The sequence below is a fragment of the Dromiciops gliroides genome, chromosome X (assembly GCF_019393635.1).
Source record: "Dromiciops gliroides isolate mDroGli1 chromosome X, mDroGli1.pri, whole genome shotgun sequence".
Classification (NCBI taxonomy): domain Eukaryota; kingdom Metazoa; phylum Chordata; class Mammalia; order Microbiotheria; family Microbiotheriidae; genus Dromiciops; species Dromiciops gliroides.
In genome coordinates this window covers 5,964,911-5,978,555 of record NC_057867.1, presented here as the reverse complement: position 1 = coordinate 5,978,555, position 13,645 = coordinate 5,964,911, and the positions used below count along the sequence as shown (strand labels likewise).

Genomic DNA, 13,645 nt, shown 5'->3' with positions numbered 1-13,645 from the left:
ACACTGGCGGCCAACCCTGTGAGGACTGAATCTGTGTGAACTCCTCAAGGACACAGGACCTAGACCTGAGATGGTGCTTAGCACAAACTGTGTGTGCTGGATTGAGGGAAGCAGGGCATCGATCATCCCATCGAATAGATGAGGAAATGGGCTCTCAGAGGCTATGACCCCCCCAGGGCCATGCACAGAGTCATTAAGTCATAAGTCCAGCAGTGGAGGGGACAGCTAGGTGGCGCAGTGGATAAAGCACTGGCCTTGGATTCAGGAGGACCTGAGTTCAAATCCAACCTCAGACACTTGACACTTAACTAGCTGTGTGACCCTGGGCAAGTCACTTAACCGTCATTGCCCTGCAAAAACAAAAACAAAAAATAAAAACAAAATAAGTCCAGCAGTGGGAGGGATCCAGGAATGAATTCACTGGAGTCATGTCATTGACCTCTATCTTCCCCCCCGCACCTTTGCTCAAGCTCTCTTTTCTCCCCTCCAACTCTCAGAATTCAGGCCACCTTTCAAAGTACAAATCGGGTGGTGCCTCCTCTAGAAAGCTCTCCCTGGTTGCTCCAGCCCTCGTGGATGAGTTCTCCCTTTTGGTGTTCTTCCTGAGTTCATAATCTCTCTGTATCACAAGACTCACAATTGGGTCATAGACTTAGATCTGGAAGGGACCTTAGAGACCATCAGATCCCACCACCTCATTATACAAATGGGAAAACTGAGGCAGACAGAGGTGAAATGGCTTGCCCAGGGTCACACAGCTAGACGATGTCTGAGGCCAAATTGAACCCAGGTCTTCCTGACTCTGAGCCCAGCACTCTAGCCACCGTACGAGTCAGAGCACTGACTTTGTATTGGGACAGCCCATTTTGGATCCCAGCTCTGCTAGCTGTGATCTCTGTGGCCTCAGATAAGTCATTGAACCTCTCTGGTCCTCAGTGTCTTCATCTGAACCAGAAACACTATTTAAACCCTGAAGGGTTACAGAAATGAGAGCTGTGATTCTGGGGGGGATTCCACCTCCCAGGTTAAGATCTTCTTACTTAAAATAATCGTATAAGGTAGTCTAGTTTTCTCAAAAATCCAACCCACCAAGCATTTATTGAGTGCCTACTGTTTGCCTGCACTGTGCTAGGCTCCAGGGATTCAAAGACAAGGGGGGAGTGGAAAGACAACATGGAGATCATCAATGACCTTGTGTAGGAGATGGCTGAACCTTAAAGGGAGCTAGGGGAGCTAAGAGGAGAGAAGGGATGGGGTGAGAGGTGGGGGTTGGAGGGGAGATCTGCCTTTGCAAAAGCATGGTGGTGGGAACTGGAATATCTTGTTAAGGGCAAGAAGACCAGCTTGTCTATAGAACACAAAGCATGTGATGAGAAGGAACATGGCTCCAGTTTGGAGCCAGATTGAGGCTCTAAACACAAGCAGAGGAGCTTGTACTGATGCAGCCTGGAGCCCATGAGAGGAGCCCCTGAAGCTTCTGGAGTGGGAGAGGGATGGGATCAGAGCCAATCTTCTGTATCCCCCATGGGACCTCACTTACCTCAGCGCCTGGCCTGAATGTTTGTTGACTGCCCTACTGATAGGCCATCCCCTGGGAAGGGTTGGAAGTGCCCCAGGAGGTCAATAAGCCCTAGGAAGTAGCAGGGAAAGAGTGGCAGAGGGCAGGAGAACAATGCCCAGCTGGGCGAGGAAGAGGAGGAAGAGGGAGGAGGGGGAGGAAGAAGAGGGGGTGGAAGAGGAGGTGGAAGAGGAGAAAGAGGAGGAGGAGGTGGGGGAAGGAGGAAGAGGAAGAGCACAAGGAGGAGGAGCACAAGGAGGAGGAAGAGCACAAGGAGGAGGAGCACAAGGAGGAGGAGGAGCACAAGGAGGAGGAGGAGCCCATACTGCCGTGGCCAGGACAACGTGTCTGTGGCTTGTTGGAAAGGCAAAGCTGAGAAATAAGTGGTATCAGAGGAAAGGAAATGATGTGGGGAAAACATTTTCTTTTGATTTTCTTTTCATGGATGGAAATAGTTAAGTAGATCCAGGAGCTCACCAAAGCATTCCAGGGCCTTTGCTGGGACTCAGCCCCCTGGACCAGAGCCCAGCTGGGCACAGGAGGAACCTGCCCCAACTGAGTGATGTCGACCCAGTGCAACTTAAGCTGCTTTTCTCGTCAACAGAACATGCTTTGTAGCCCACCCGGCCATTGTGTACCCCAAGTCACCCGCTCATCTCTGTGGGCTGAGCAGAGACCTGCTGGTAGCCTGAAGTCTACTGAGAAGGCAGCCATGTTCTTTGTCCATTTGTCTGTTTCTTCGTTTGAGAGGCCCTGACATGGCAGAGCCTGAGGCCTTCTGGGAGCTGCCCCAGTTGGAGCCACCTCTTCCAAAGGCCAATTCTAGAAGGCTCTGAGTTGGAGCTTGGCAAATGGGGCCCCCAGTGGGAAACCTATGAGTCCTGCTACTTGGAAGAAATGAAAGGCAGCTTCCTGCCACCACTTCGGTCATAAAAGCTAGCAGGGCCCTTAAAGGTCATCTGGTCCAACTCATCTCAGGACCAAGTTAGGGATCAGAAAGGGAAATGCCTTCCCAGAGTCACACAGGTTCTTATAGCAGAGTCTGAATTTGAACCCAAGCCTTCTGAATCTAAATCCTGTATTTTCCCCACCAAACCACACTGGCTTTGCAGAAGGGTCTTAAAGGAGCCAGTGGCAAGGCTCAGAGCTGGAGCTGAGCAGATATGGCCACATTGTGGGGCAAGAGCAACAGCCCCACACCTACCTCTTAGGAATGCCCAGGGAGCCAAAAACAAAGCCTAAGGAGCCCTCTACCAAGATCCCCCTGCTGCCCCCGAGCAGAGCACTGCCCAGCATGTGAGGCTGTTTCTCTTCTAATTGGCATAATAAAAAGGCGATTGTGCATGAACAAGGCTAGGCTGGGGGGCCTCTAGCAGGCAGTGGGCATCCACGATTCCTCATTCCTGGGCGTCAAGAACATTCACTGGCTGTTGAATGGGGTGGGTGCCCAGGAGAGCAGATAGATAGTGGCCGTGGCAGGGTCGTCTAGTGGGCCATACTGAGCTTCAGGAGCAGGGCCGGGACAGGGGCGGGGGGAGGGGGGGCGAGGCAGGACATAGAGCTACTAGGCCCAGAGCCAAGGGATGGATTGGCCATGACGGAAGGCCTCTTCTAGCTCTGCCTTTCTAGGCAGCTTGGATTGTTGATCATTAATAATAGATAATCATGATCTATTGTGAGCATCGGCCAGATCAAATTTTCTTCCTCCCATATTTTCTCTCTCCTCATAATGTTCGATCACCGCTCCACAAGGAAAAATTGTTACAGGTCTCTGCAAAGCTTTTGCCGTTCCTTCCCATCAGACCCCTCTTCCATGCAGCTGCCCAAATGGCATTCCTAAAACATGGCTCTGCCCCTGTCACTCCCATACCCACAAAGCATCAGGAGCTTCCTAGAGTGTCCAGGACAAAAGATCGAGGCCAGACCCCCAAAAGAATACAGAGCTCAGTCTAACAGAATGAAAGTCAAAAGCAGGGAATGTAAAGTCTGAAACATGACCTCGTGGCTAGACACCTGGCATTCTGCAGAGATCTGGGAGTCTCAGTGGACTGCAAGCTCAGTATGAGTCAGCTGGGCTGCGAGCATTTCTCTGAGGCCTGACCTCAAGGAGCTCCCACTCCAGTTGAGGAGACAGTGTACCCATATGTACACACACACAAAGCAGACGCCAGGCAGGTAACTCTGAGAGGAAGGGCCCAGCAGATGGGGCGGGGAGGTGACATGGCTAGCACTCCAAGGCAGCCAGCTAAGCCAGTGGGATCACTGTCTCCATTGAGTGGTGTGGTGCCCCATCTCCAAGAGATGCCTGGGACGTAACAGGCACTTGAGAATGCTTATCTGGTGGTTAATCTGTCACCTCTGAGAGCTTACGCCTTTTGTCATCCCCTTTCTCTCATCTCCAGTTTCTTCCTTTCTGCTGGCTTCTTCCCTGAAAACACAGACAAGCCTCCCCCATCGATAAAACCCCTCCCTCAACCCTGCCATCCTCTCAAGCTGTCTCCTTGTCCCAGCAGAGATTCTAGAAAAAGTCATCTACACACTATGTCTCCACCTCTTCCCACACACTCAGCCCCCCACTCATCCCTTGCAGTCTAGATCTGAACCCCAGCACACAAGGAAGCTTGGTCTCAACTCCATAGAACAAGCCGCCCCTCCCAGGATAAGCAGATTGCTAGAAATCTCCTAGTGCAGTTTAACTCAGCCTTGAACATACTCAGGACCTTCCCTCTTCTCTCAGCCTCCTCTCCCCTGATTGGAGGGTGGAGTACTCAACTCCATCCGAAGCCTTCCATTATAGAGGGTAGAACCTGGACTTTGTACCTTCCATCTGCAGCTCAGCTTAGTCTCAACACCATACCAGCATGCACGTGTGTACACACACACACACACACACACACACACCATTTCCAGGTTCCTGTTGTGAATTGCTTTCCCATTAGGTTGCCAGGGGCAGCTAGGTGGTGCTGTGGTGGATAGATCATAGGGCCTGTAGTCAGGAAGACTCATCTTCCTGAGTTCAAATCCAGGCTCAGACACTTTCTAGCTGTGTGACTCTGGGCAAGTCACTTCACCCTGTTTGCCTCAGTTTCCTCATCTGTAAAATGAGCTGGAGAAGGAAATGGTCAACTACTTCTTGATCTCTGCCAAGAAAACCCCACATGGGGTTGTAGACATCACTGAATGCCAACAACAACAAATTAGATTGTAAGGTCCTTGAGGGCAGGGACTGTCTTTCTTTCCCTTATTTGCCTCCCCATCACTTAGCACAGTGCCTGGCAAATAGTAAATGCTTAATAAATGTTTATTGAGTTTGTATTGAACTGCTAGACCCTCTGGCCCCTTCTTCCTTAGCTGCCATGCTGCTGTCTTCTAGTGCCTGCCCCAGGCAACTCACTAAGGCTGTCAGTCCCAGAGGAGTGGCTGATCTGGATAGGTGGAGAAGAGCAGATGAGGACCAAACAAAGCTCAGATGCATCATCAGTCTTCATTCCCAAGGAACAGAGTGTAAACGACTGTGGCCTTTCCTTGTGGTGCTGGAGAACACTGACCTTTGGCTTTATTGGGTGGCCTTGTGGGGTGGAGAGGATGATGTCAGCCCCACTGCTCTGGCTGGCTGCCCATCCAGAAGCCGGTTAGGAAGAGATCTTGATAAGCAAAGGCTGTGTTCCAGGTGCATTGAGGGGGAGCTCCCCAGTCAAGGGATGGGTGGGACTTGTGGGCCTGTGATGTCCCATCCAGCTCAAAGACCCATTCATTTGGCAAGATGTTGTCTTGGCAGTAAAGCCAGTCCGCAAAGGGACTGGGAACAAGAGGGTGCTTGAGAATTCCAATTAGTCAGTTAATTCCAATAATAATCGACTTACACCCTTTCTAGAGTTGGCCAAGGGCGTTACACATTAACATTTTATGTGATCCTCGTCACAGCCCAGGTGTTACAGCTATGGTTAGTTCCATTTTGCAGATGAGGAAACTGAGATAAGCAGTGGTTAAGTGACTTACCCAGGGCAGAGCAGATAGTAAGCATCCGGAGTGAGCTGGGGTAGGGGACTCAAGGTTGAGTTGGCTATTATTAGGGCTGATTGAGAAAAGTGACCTTGGGAGAATTCTGGACAGTCTGTGGTGGGGGGCAAGATGTTATATTCCTCTGTTCCCATCTGTTGCAGGAATTGAGCTGAGATCTAAGAATAAGCCCAAGCTTATTCTGTCTGATATAGTATGATACTACATGTCACAAATGCACATAACCCATCTGTAGAGATAGGGATGGAGTGGTGAAGGTACAACTGCCCACCGTTGACTTTGGTCATTTAACACCAAGCATCTGTAAGGGACTTCTGTAAGCCAGTCAGTGCCTACTCTGTGCCAGGCCCCATGCCAAGCCTGGGAAACAAAGAGGAAAAGATGGCCCCTGCTTCCAAGGAGCCCCCAAGCTAATGGGGGAGATAGGATTGAGGAGTCCCATTTCAAACTCCCCAAGGCTGAGGCCTTGAGCCCCAGAAAGAGGCTTTAAGGGGACAGCTTCACGATCATTCCCACTCCCCATCCATTCTTCCAGTCATCCTGCTCTGAGCCCCCAAACTGAACTGCTCCCCATATCAGCCATAAGCAACGTTAAAGCAATTTAATAGCTGAGCCTGTCGATTCCCTCTCCCTCTTCCTCTCCCCTCCGCACAATATTTTTGTTTCTTCTCAAAACTCAATTTCTAATGGGAGGCCAGGAGCAAACAGTCTGACTTTGAAATCCCAACAGAAAACAGACTGTATTAGAAAATAATCAAATCCAATTCCCCACCTGACCCCAATCTGACCCCCAAATGGGTGCTAGCAGTCCCTCGTGCATTGAGGGAGCAGACAGTCATCTCCACGATATAATTGGAGAGACATGAAAGGAGAGAGAAAGAACCGGGCCTGAAAGAACAGTGGGGACACCAAGTCGTGTTATGTTGGTTTATATACTGTTTCTCCTATGAGGGACCAAAATTCCTAAGCTGGCTTTGGTCTTCTAAGATTAACTTATTTCATACCAAACAGCCACTATGTGCTAGACTCTGGGGCATAGAGACCAAACCCAGGCACCAGGAGAGGAACGAGAGCCCCTGTCATACATGAGGGCCCAGTGGGGAGAAGCCTGGGGTCTCTGGGAAAGCCCGCGGCTAAGTGCAAGGTCTGCCACTTGGGACACTTGGTAGTCTCTTCTGCTTTTCCTTGTAGTGAGCCTGTGATAGTAGTAAGACATCAGTATTATTATATCTCCCTTTTATGGGTAGAAAAAACAAGTCTTGCCTCCCTGCTCCTGCATGTTTGTGGTGGGAGAGGCCCACGGAGTTCCCTCTGGAGTCTGGGCTGCTATTAAACTCTTTCTTGCCCACCTAGAAACTCTGGGATTTGGGCTGAGAGGACCTGGGTTTAAATCCCAACTCTGCCCCTTACTCCTAGTATGATATTGGGCAAATCACTTCTGTTTGGGCCTGTAAAATAATGGGGCTGGACTAAGTAACCTGCTCTGATCTGTGTCCTCCCTCAGCCCCTTTGCAAGAGCAAGAACAGTGCTAAGCTTCAGAATGTATATTAAGATCCATGGCAGTCACTCAAATAGCAGCCATCCCATTCCACAAGTTCCTCAATGTAGCCGCCACTAAGAGGCTTTGCTCATCTTCTTCAGCCTGGCCAGGACCAGTGTCTGAGGCCCCTCATTTGGTACTGCCTTTCATCATGATGCCACCATCCCTCACGGGTCTCTCAGGGGTCTCTCACTGGTCCCTAACGGGGCCCAAAGGGAACAGTAACACCTGTGACACCTCCCTCCTCAAGCTGCTGTAAAGACAAGTACCAAGGAAACAGAAAGTATTGTTGAGGTCTTTCCCTTCTCTGGCCTGAGAACTGGGTCCTCTTCTGTGAAAGACATTGGAATGAGATGGGCCCTTCCCACTGCATAGCCTGTGATTCCTACCGATGGAGTAGGATCTTCTCCTAGGATCACAGCCTGTCCATCCAAGAGATGGAAAACCCAGAGAGATTAAGTGCTTTGTTCAAGGTCATGCTAGTAGCAAATGAAACTGGGGCAGGGACTCTTAACAAGGGCCCACCATAGCACTTGACATGGTGCTTTGCTCATGGTAAGTGGGCAGAGAATACTGACTGACTCATGTGGTTTGTGTCCATTTGCTTGATGGTAGATGTAAGTGGAAATGTTTTACACACATGTATACAAACACACACACACACACACACACACACACACACTCCACCCCATCACCACCACCATACCATAGGCCCTCGTTGAACTTGTGCCTCTCTCTTCAAGTCTTGATCTTGAACAACTTTTGCTGCTTCTTCCCCATCTGTGTGTCTTGGCTTAGGTCCCCACTCTGATGATGGACGCCCAGTTCTCTGAGTTCACCCCAGACATCACGCCCATCATGCTGGCCGCTCACACCAACAACTATGAGATCATCAAATTGCTCGTCCAACGCCGGGTCACCATCCCCCGGCCCCACCAGATTCGCTGCAATTGTGTGGAGTGTGTGTCCAGCTCGGAGGTAGACAGCTTGCGCCACTCCCGCTCACGCCTCAACATCTACAAGGCCCTGGCCAGCCCCTCGCTCATTGCCCTGTCCAGCGAGGACCCCATCCTGACTGCCTTCCGCCTCGGATGGGAGCTCAAGGAGCTCAGCAAGGTGGAGAACGAGTTTAAGGCCGAGTACGAGGAACTCTCCCAGCAGTGCAAGCGCTTTGCCAAAGACCTCCTGGACCAGGCCCGCAGCTCCCGGGAGCTGGAGATCATCCTGAACCACCGAGATGACCACACCGAGGACCTTGACCCCCAGAAGTGCCATGACCTGGCCAAGCTAAAGGTGGCAATCAAGTATCACCAGAAAGAGGTAAGGAATTCCCTTCTCCCTCAGGACAGGGTCCCTCCGGGGTCCTAGTAGGCCCCAGAAGGCCAAGAAGCCCAGGAATTATTATCTCATCAAGGCCTTCCCAAAACATCCGCATTGTAGGTTGAGGTTTGAGGTGCTTGGCCTGACCTTGCCAAGTTGGCTCACTGCCACCACTGCCACCTCCACCCCAGTGACAATAATCAGAATAGCCAACATTTCTGGTAGCTTTAAGGTTTGCTAAACACTACACCTGGATTATTCCATTTGTTTTTTTATTATATTTTTATTTTTTTGCTTTTTTTTTTGTTTTTCTGTTTTTGTTTTGTTGGGGTTTTTGCGGGACAAATGAGGGTGCCCAGGGTCACACAGCTGGTAAGTGTCAAGTGTCTGAGGTTGGATTTGAACTCAGGTCCTCCTGAATCCAGAGCCGATGCTTTATCCACTGCGCCACCTAGCTGCCCCCTCTATTTGTTTTATAAGCGGGGTCACCTGCCCAGAGCAGCAGCTCTGTCTGCAGTTCACCCTGGAGGCCAACCTTGGCCTCTACCTGGGATGGCTTTGGCCTTGAGCATTTCTCAGACACTGGTCAGGTGCAACTTGTTCTTGCTTCTTGGTGCCACATTTGCTTGGGATGAGCTCCTTTGCCGCCTGTCCTGATGCTTTCTACAGGTCAGGGCAAATCACCCCAAAGTAGTCATGCCTCTCTACTCCCTGAATATTTGTGTCCAGGTGAAGCTAGGTTCCAAATGACCATTTGCAGTAGGCATCAATGGAAAAAGCCATCCCCCAGAGGTAGGCTGGGGTGAGGACTGGACAGAGGGAAGGACATTAGGGCAGGTCATCATTTAGGTGATGTGTGTGTTTGTTTATGGTTCAGAGGCTGCTGGTAGAGAGAAGAGTAAGTCTTTTAAAAATATATGCTTGCTTTAGTGACACCCTTAGGCATTTCCTCCCAGCCATGTAGGAAGTGGGGGAGGGAACTTCTCCTTCCCCTCCATATTGACTGAGGAAATGATTAAGTACAAACATTTGTGGGCTGACTCCATCTGACAGCGCACACAGCATTCCTCCCTCACCACTCTCCGCTTCTCTACTCTGGTTTCATTAGCTGTTCGGACTCATTTTTCAGTGTAGACATTGAAATATTGTTCTTTCTAAGCTACTTATTTCGCTCCTCATCTTTTCCTACATCTCTCTAAAGTCAACATAATGTCTTATTTCTAATTGTACAACCAGATGTTCACATGCCCTGGTTTGTTTAGCCATTCTCCAACTGATAGGGAGTCCCTCTGTTTCCACTCCTTTACTACCAGAGTTTTATTTCTGTCTTTGATTCCCTTGGCATATTTGCCCACTAGTGGGATGACTGAGTCAAAGGATAGAGACAGTTGAATCGCTTTTCATCCATCATTCCAAGTTGATATTCAGAATGATTGGGTTAATTCACAGCTGCACAAACAATGTATCAGTGTACCTATCTTCCAATAGCCTCACCAACAGCTGCAGTTCTCATTTTGTTTTGTTATTTTTTTATCATCTTTGCTAATTTGCAGAGTATCAGATATCAGGTAATTTTCTTAATGCCAGGTTGGCAGGGATATTCATGGCTTCGGCCCAAACTTGCTTCCCATGACTTCTCTAAGATAGTGATCCGCCTCAGCATTCGTGCCCAGTGGCCCTCATTCAGTCCCATGCCTTGAGTGAAAGAAGGTGATGGAAACTAGAGTCTAAGAGATTGGACCAACTGGGAACTTACTGTAGATTACCAACTATCCTTCTGGTATAAGGAGGACCCCCCCATAACTATGTATACTCTTTGCAAAGCTAAAACTTTTGACATCTAATGTAACCAGTCAGTCCCACCAGGCAGCATTCATTCTGTTTTCCAACTGATTGCTAAGTAGCCGCAGGAACGCTCAGCCCCTCCTGACCTCAGACTCCCCACTTATTGGGACCCTCTGGCTTATTTCGTGGCTTCCTTGTGCCACCACATGACTATGAGCTAATTAATCTAGCCTATATTCCTTTCCCTCCAACCCTCAGCAACCTTCTGTTTGTCATGTTTCTTTCCCCCATTGGTCTCTCTCATATCCGAATAGTCCTCAACCCAAATTCCAACCTTCACATCACTATCTGGTACAGTTCCAAAATCTTGCCCCACTTACTCCTATGAGCATTGGTCTCTGAATTCTGCTTTCATAGCTTCCCAACATGGTGTCAAGCTCCATTTCCCCTTCCCGTACTATGCCAGTCAATAAACATTTATGAAATGCCTATTCTGTGCCATGCGCAAGTAGAAGTCACTTCTCATGAGACTTCATGATCCCTGGGTCTGTTTCTCCTCTGATCCCAGAGACAATCCCTCGGACCAAGAACGTAACACCCTCTCCCTGGGGTGAAGTGACTGGGTCAAAAGAGGAACATGCTTCTTTTCCTGCACTGTGCTGAAAATTACAAAGAAGATATGACATTCACTCTTATGCAGTAGCCCTCCTGCACACACATACTGTCATGACTTTTGTGCCATTGCTATTAATGTGGTTTTTTTTAAATCATAAAATCATTTTATTATTTTCTAGTTACATGTAAAGATAGTTTTCAACATTTGTTTTTATAAGATTTCTAGTTCCAAATTTTTCTCCCTCCCTCCCCTCCCACCCCCCTCCCCAAGACAGCAAGCAATCTGATATAGGTTATATATGTACAATCACATTAAACATATTTCTGCATTAGTCATGCTGTGAAAGAAGAATCAGGAAAAAAGGGGAAAACCTCAAAAAAGGAAAAGAACAAAAAAAGTAGAAATTGTGTGGTTCAATCTGCATCCAGATTCCACAATTCTTTTTTCTGGATGTAGAGAGCATTTTCTATCATGAGTCCTTTGGAACTGTCTTGGACCATTGTATTGCTGAGAAGAGTCAAATCTATCACAGTTGATCAAAACACAATGTTGTTGATACTGTGTACAATGTTCTCCTGGTTCTGCTCGTCTCACTCAGCATCAGTTCATGTAAGTCCTTCCAGGTTTCTCTGAAATCTGCCTGCTCGTCGTTTCTTACAGCACAATAGTATTCCATTACATTCATATACCACAATTTGTTCAGCCGTTCCCCAATTGATGGGCATCCCCTCAATTTCCAATTCCTTGCAACCACAAAAAGAGCAGCTATAAATATTTTTGTACATGTGGGTCCTTTTCCCTTTTGCTATTAATGGTTTTTAAGCACGTGTTGCATGTTTGCAGTGATAAGTACTTGTTCCCAAGGGCCAGATGAAATTGAAAATTGCAAGAAGAGATGCTCCATTGTTCAAATGATGGTCCATTTCACTTGGGCTAAGATTCACTGACAGTTCTTTAGTGCCACCAGAGCCTTGAGCCTTGGCAAAGGAGTCAGAGCCTCTGGGTCCTCTCTTGGCTGTTAAGAAATGGGATCTCTTTACTCCTGGGCCCTGCTCAGACACTGGTCCTCAGAAGTATCCCGAGGCTCTTCACCCAGGGCTCCTGCTGGGAGTCAGGGGAGTCATTTTGAAAGATGTAGCTTTAGAAGACTGACCCAGAGAATCAACAGCGATGGCCCAAGAGGACAGAGATGAGCCAGCCCTCGGTTTCCCCTGCTGAAGTTTGGTTCCCCAACCTTTGCCACGGCTCCTGTCAGGGCATTCTTTGAACAGTCTTTGCTTGCTTGTGGGTGAAGCCTGCCTCAGAAAGTCACAGCTTCGGAGCAATCCAGATTGTTCAAGTCACTCAGTGTTGAGAGCTCCTCTTCTGTATTGTTGCCTAATGGGCCATTCAGTTCAATGAAACCCTTAATATGTACCAAGATCTCAGGCTGTTCTTTCTTTGAAGTCCTCAGAACAAAGGAAGCACAGTCGTTAGAAGCCCCAGTTTCTCCCTTGCATTGCCAGAGAGAGGGCATGGCACCTTGGAAAATCCACATGATTAAAAAGAAAAGAAAAAACACATGAGTGCCTGTGACACTTGGGTACACACTCAGGCCCACACACTTGAGCACACATGCATGTGCACATGAGCACGCACATACATGAGTACACGCACACATGCACTAAAACCTGTAGTCCTGAGCTGGCCACTCCAGAAGCTGAGCTGGGAGGGACCTCCTCCTCATTTTACAAGGGACAGTCACACAGCGAGTCACAGTAAGAACTGGGATTCAAACTCAGTCCTCTGACTCCTGAGTCAGCATTCTGCTCTCTACCCAGTACTGAGTCAAGCAAGTATTTGCCGAACTCTTGGAAGCTGCCCAGGTAACAGGCCCCTGACCTTACACTTAACTGGAACAGGATGCTGCCTGTAGTTACCTGAACAGGTGTGTCCTTCAAGCTCCCAAAGTGATGGCAAGCTCTTGGGCCTGTCCAGGAGCTTCTGAAGGCTTCTCTAGGCTTCCCAGTGGCATATTTGGGGTGCAGACTAAGGGAAGCTAGCCATGGGGTGTCTCTGAAAGGAGATGCCCAGTCTGGCGAGCCACTAGGTGATTAGGTTAATCGTACAACTGTAAAGCCCCCGTATTTGGCATGAGATATAGACAAAGAATGATTTGGCTTCCACTCGTTGGGCCTTCTGGGAGCTGGTAAACAGGGGGCTCTTCAGAACACAAACTCCATGGCTGAATCTGCAGCTGAGATTTAGGCAGCAAAGGGGGCCCAGTCCCAAGGGCCTCCCTGGCCCTGTGTCTCCTTGGAGCCCTTCCCCCAGTGCCAAGCTTCTGTGGTTGAGTGCCTAAAGATCTCCACTCTCGGAACCCACCCCATTGGATTCAAAGGGCTTATGTTCTGCAAGTATCTGGGGCAGGGGCAGGGGCCAGGCCACCAGTGGCTGACAGTCCTTGCAGGGCCTCTGACTGGCTCCCTCCATTGGCTCCCAAGGGTGGTTGGGATGGCAGCCTCATGCCTGCACTGTGTGTGCCCTGGGCCCAGCATGCCCAGTGCTACCTACGGTGCTCCCATGCGGCTGAAGGAGGGCAGTAAGGGAACATCAAAGAGCAGGTGAGTAACTGAGCAGAGGAATCTGATTCCCAGGGCTTTGTGGGACTTTTGGCTGAGCTTCTCTGATTCAGACAAGGTAACTGAATTCCTCTCAAGGCAGCTGAGGACTTTATGCAGGAGATATGCAAATGGGCCTTTGCTGAGCCTGGCTGCTAGTGCCCTTTCGCCAGCAGGGACGCCTGCCAGGCTTCCTCCCCAGCTT

The 13,645-nt window shown here is 49.3% G+C and overlaps 1 protein-coding gene across 2 annotated transcripts in view; it reads left to right on the top strand.

Annotated features, from left to right (window-relative positions):
* The window catches only part of TRPC5 (transient receptor potential cation channel subfamily C member 5), a 173,536-nt gene that overhangs the window by 90,767 nt on the left and 69,124 nt on the right, over window positions 1-13,645 (top strand). For both annotated transcript variants that reach the window (XM_043974289.1, XM_043974288.1), the window contains exon 4: window positions 7,918-8,439. In XM_043974289.1, coding sequence (XP_043830224.1) covers window positions 7,918-8,439 — 522 coding nt within the window. The remainder of the gene's footprint in view (window positions 1-7,917; window positions 8,440-13,645) is intronic.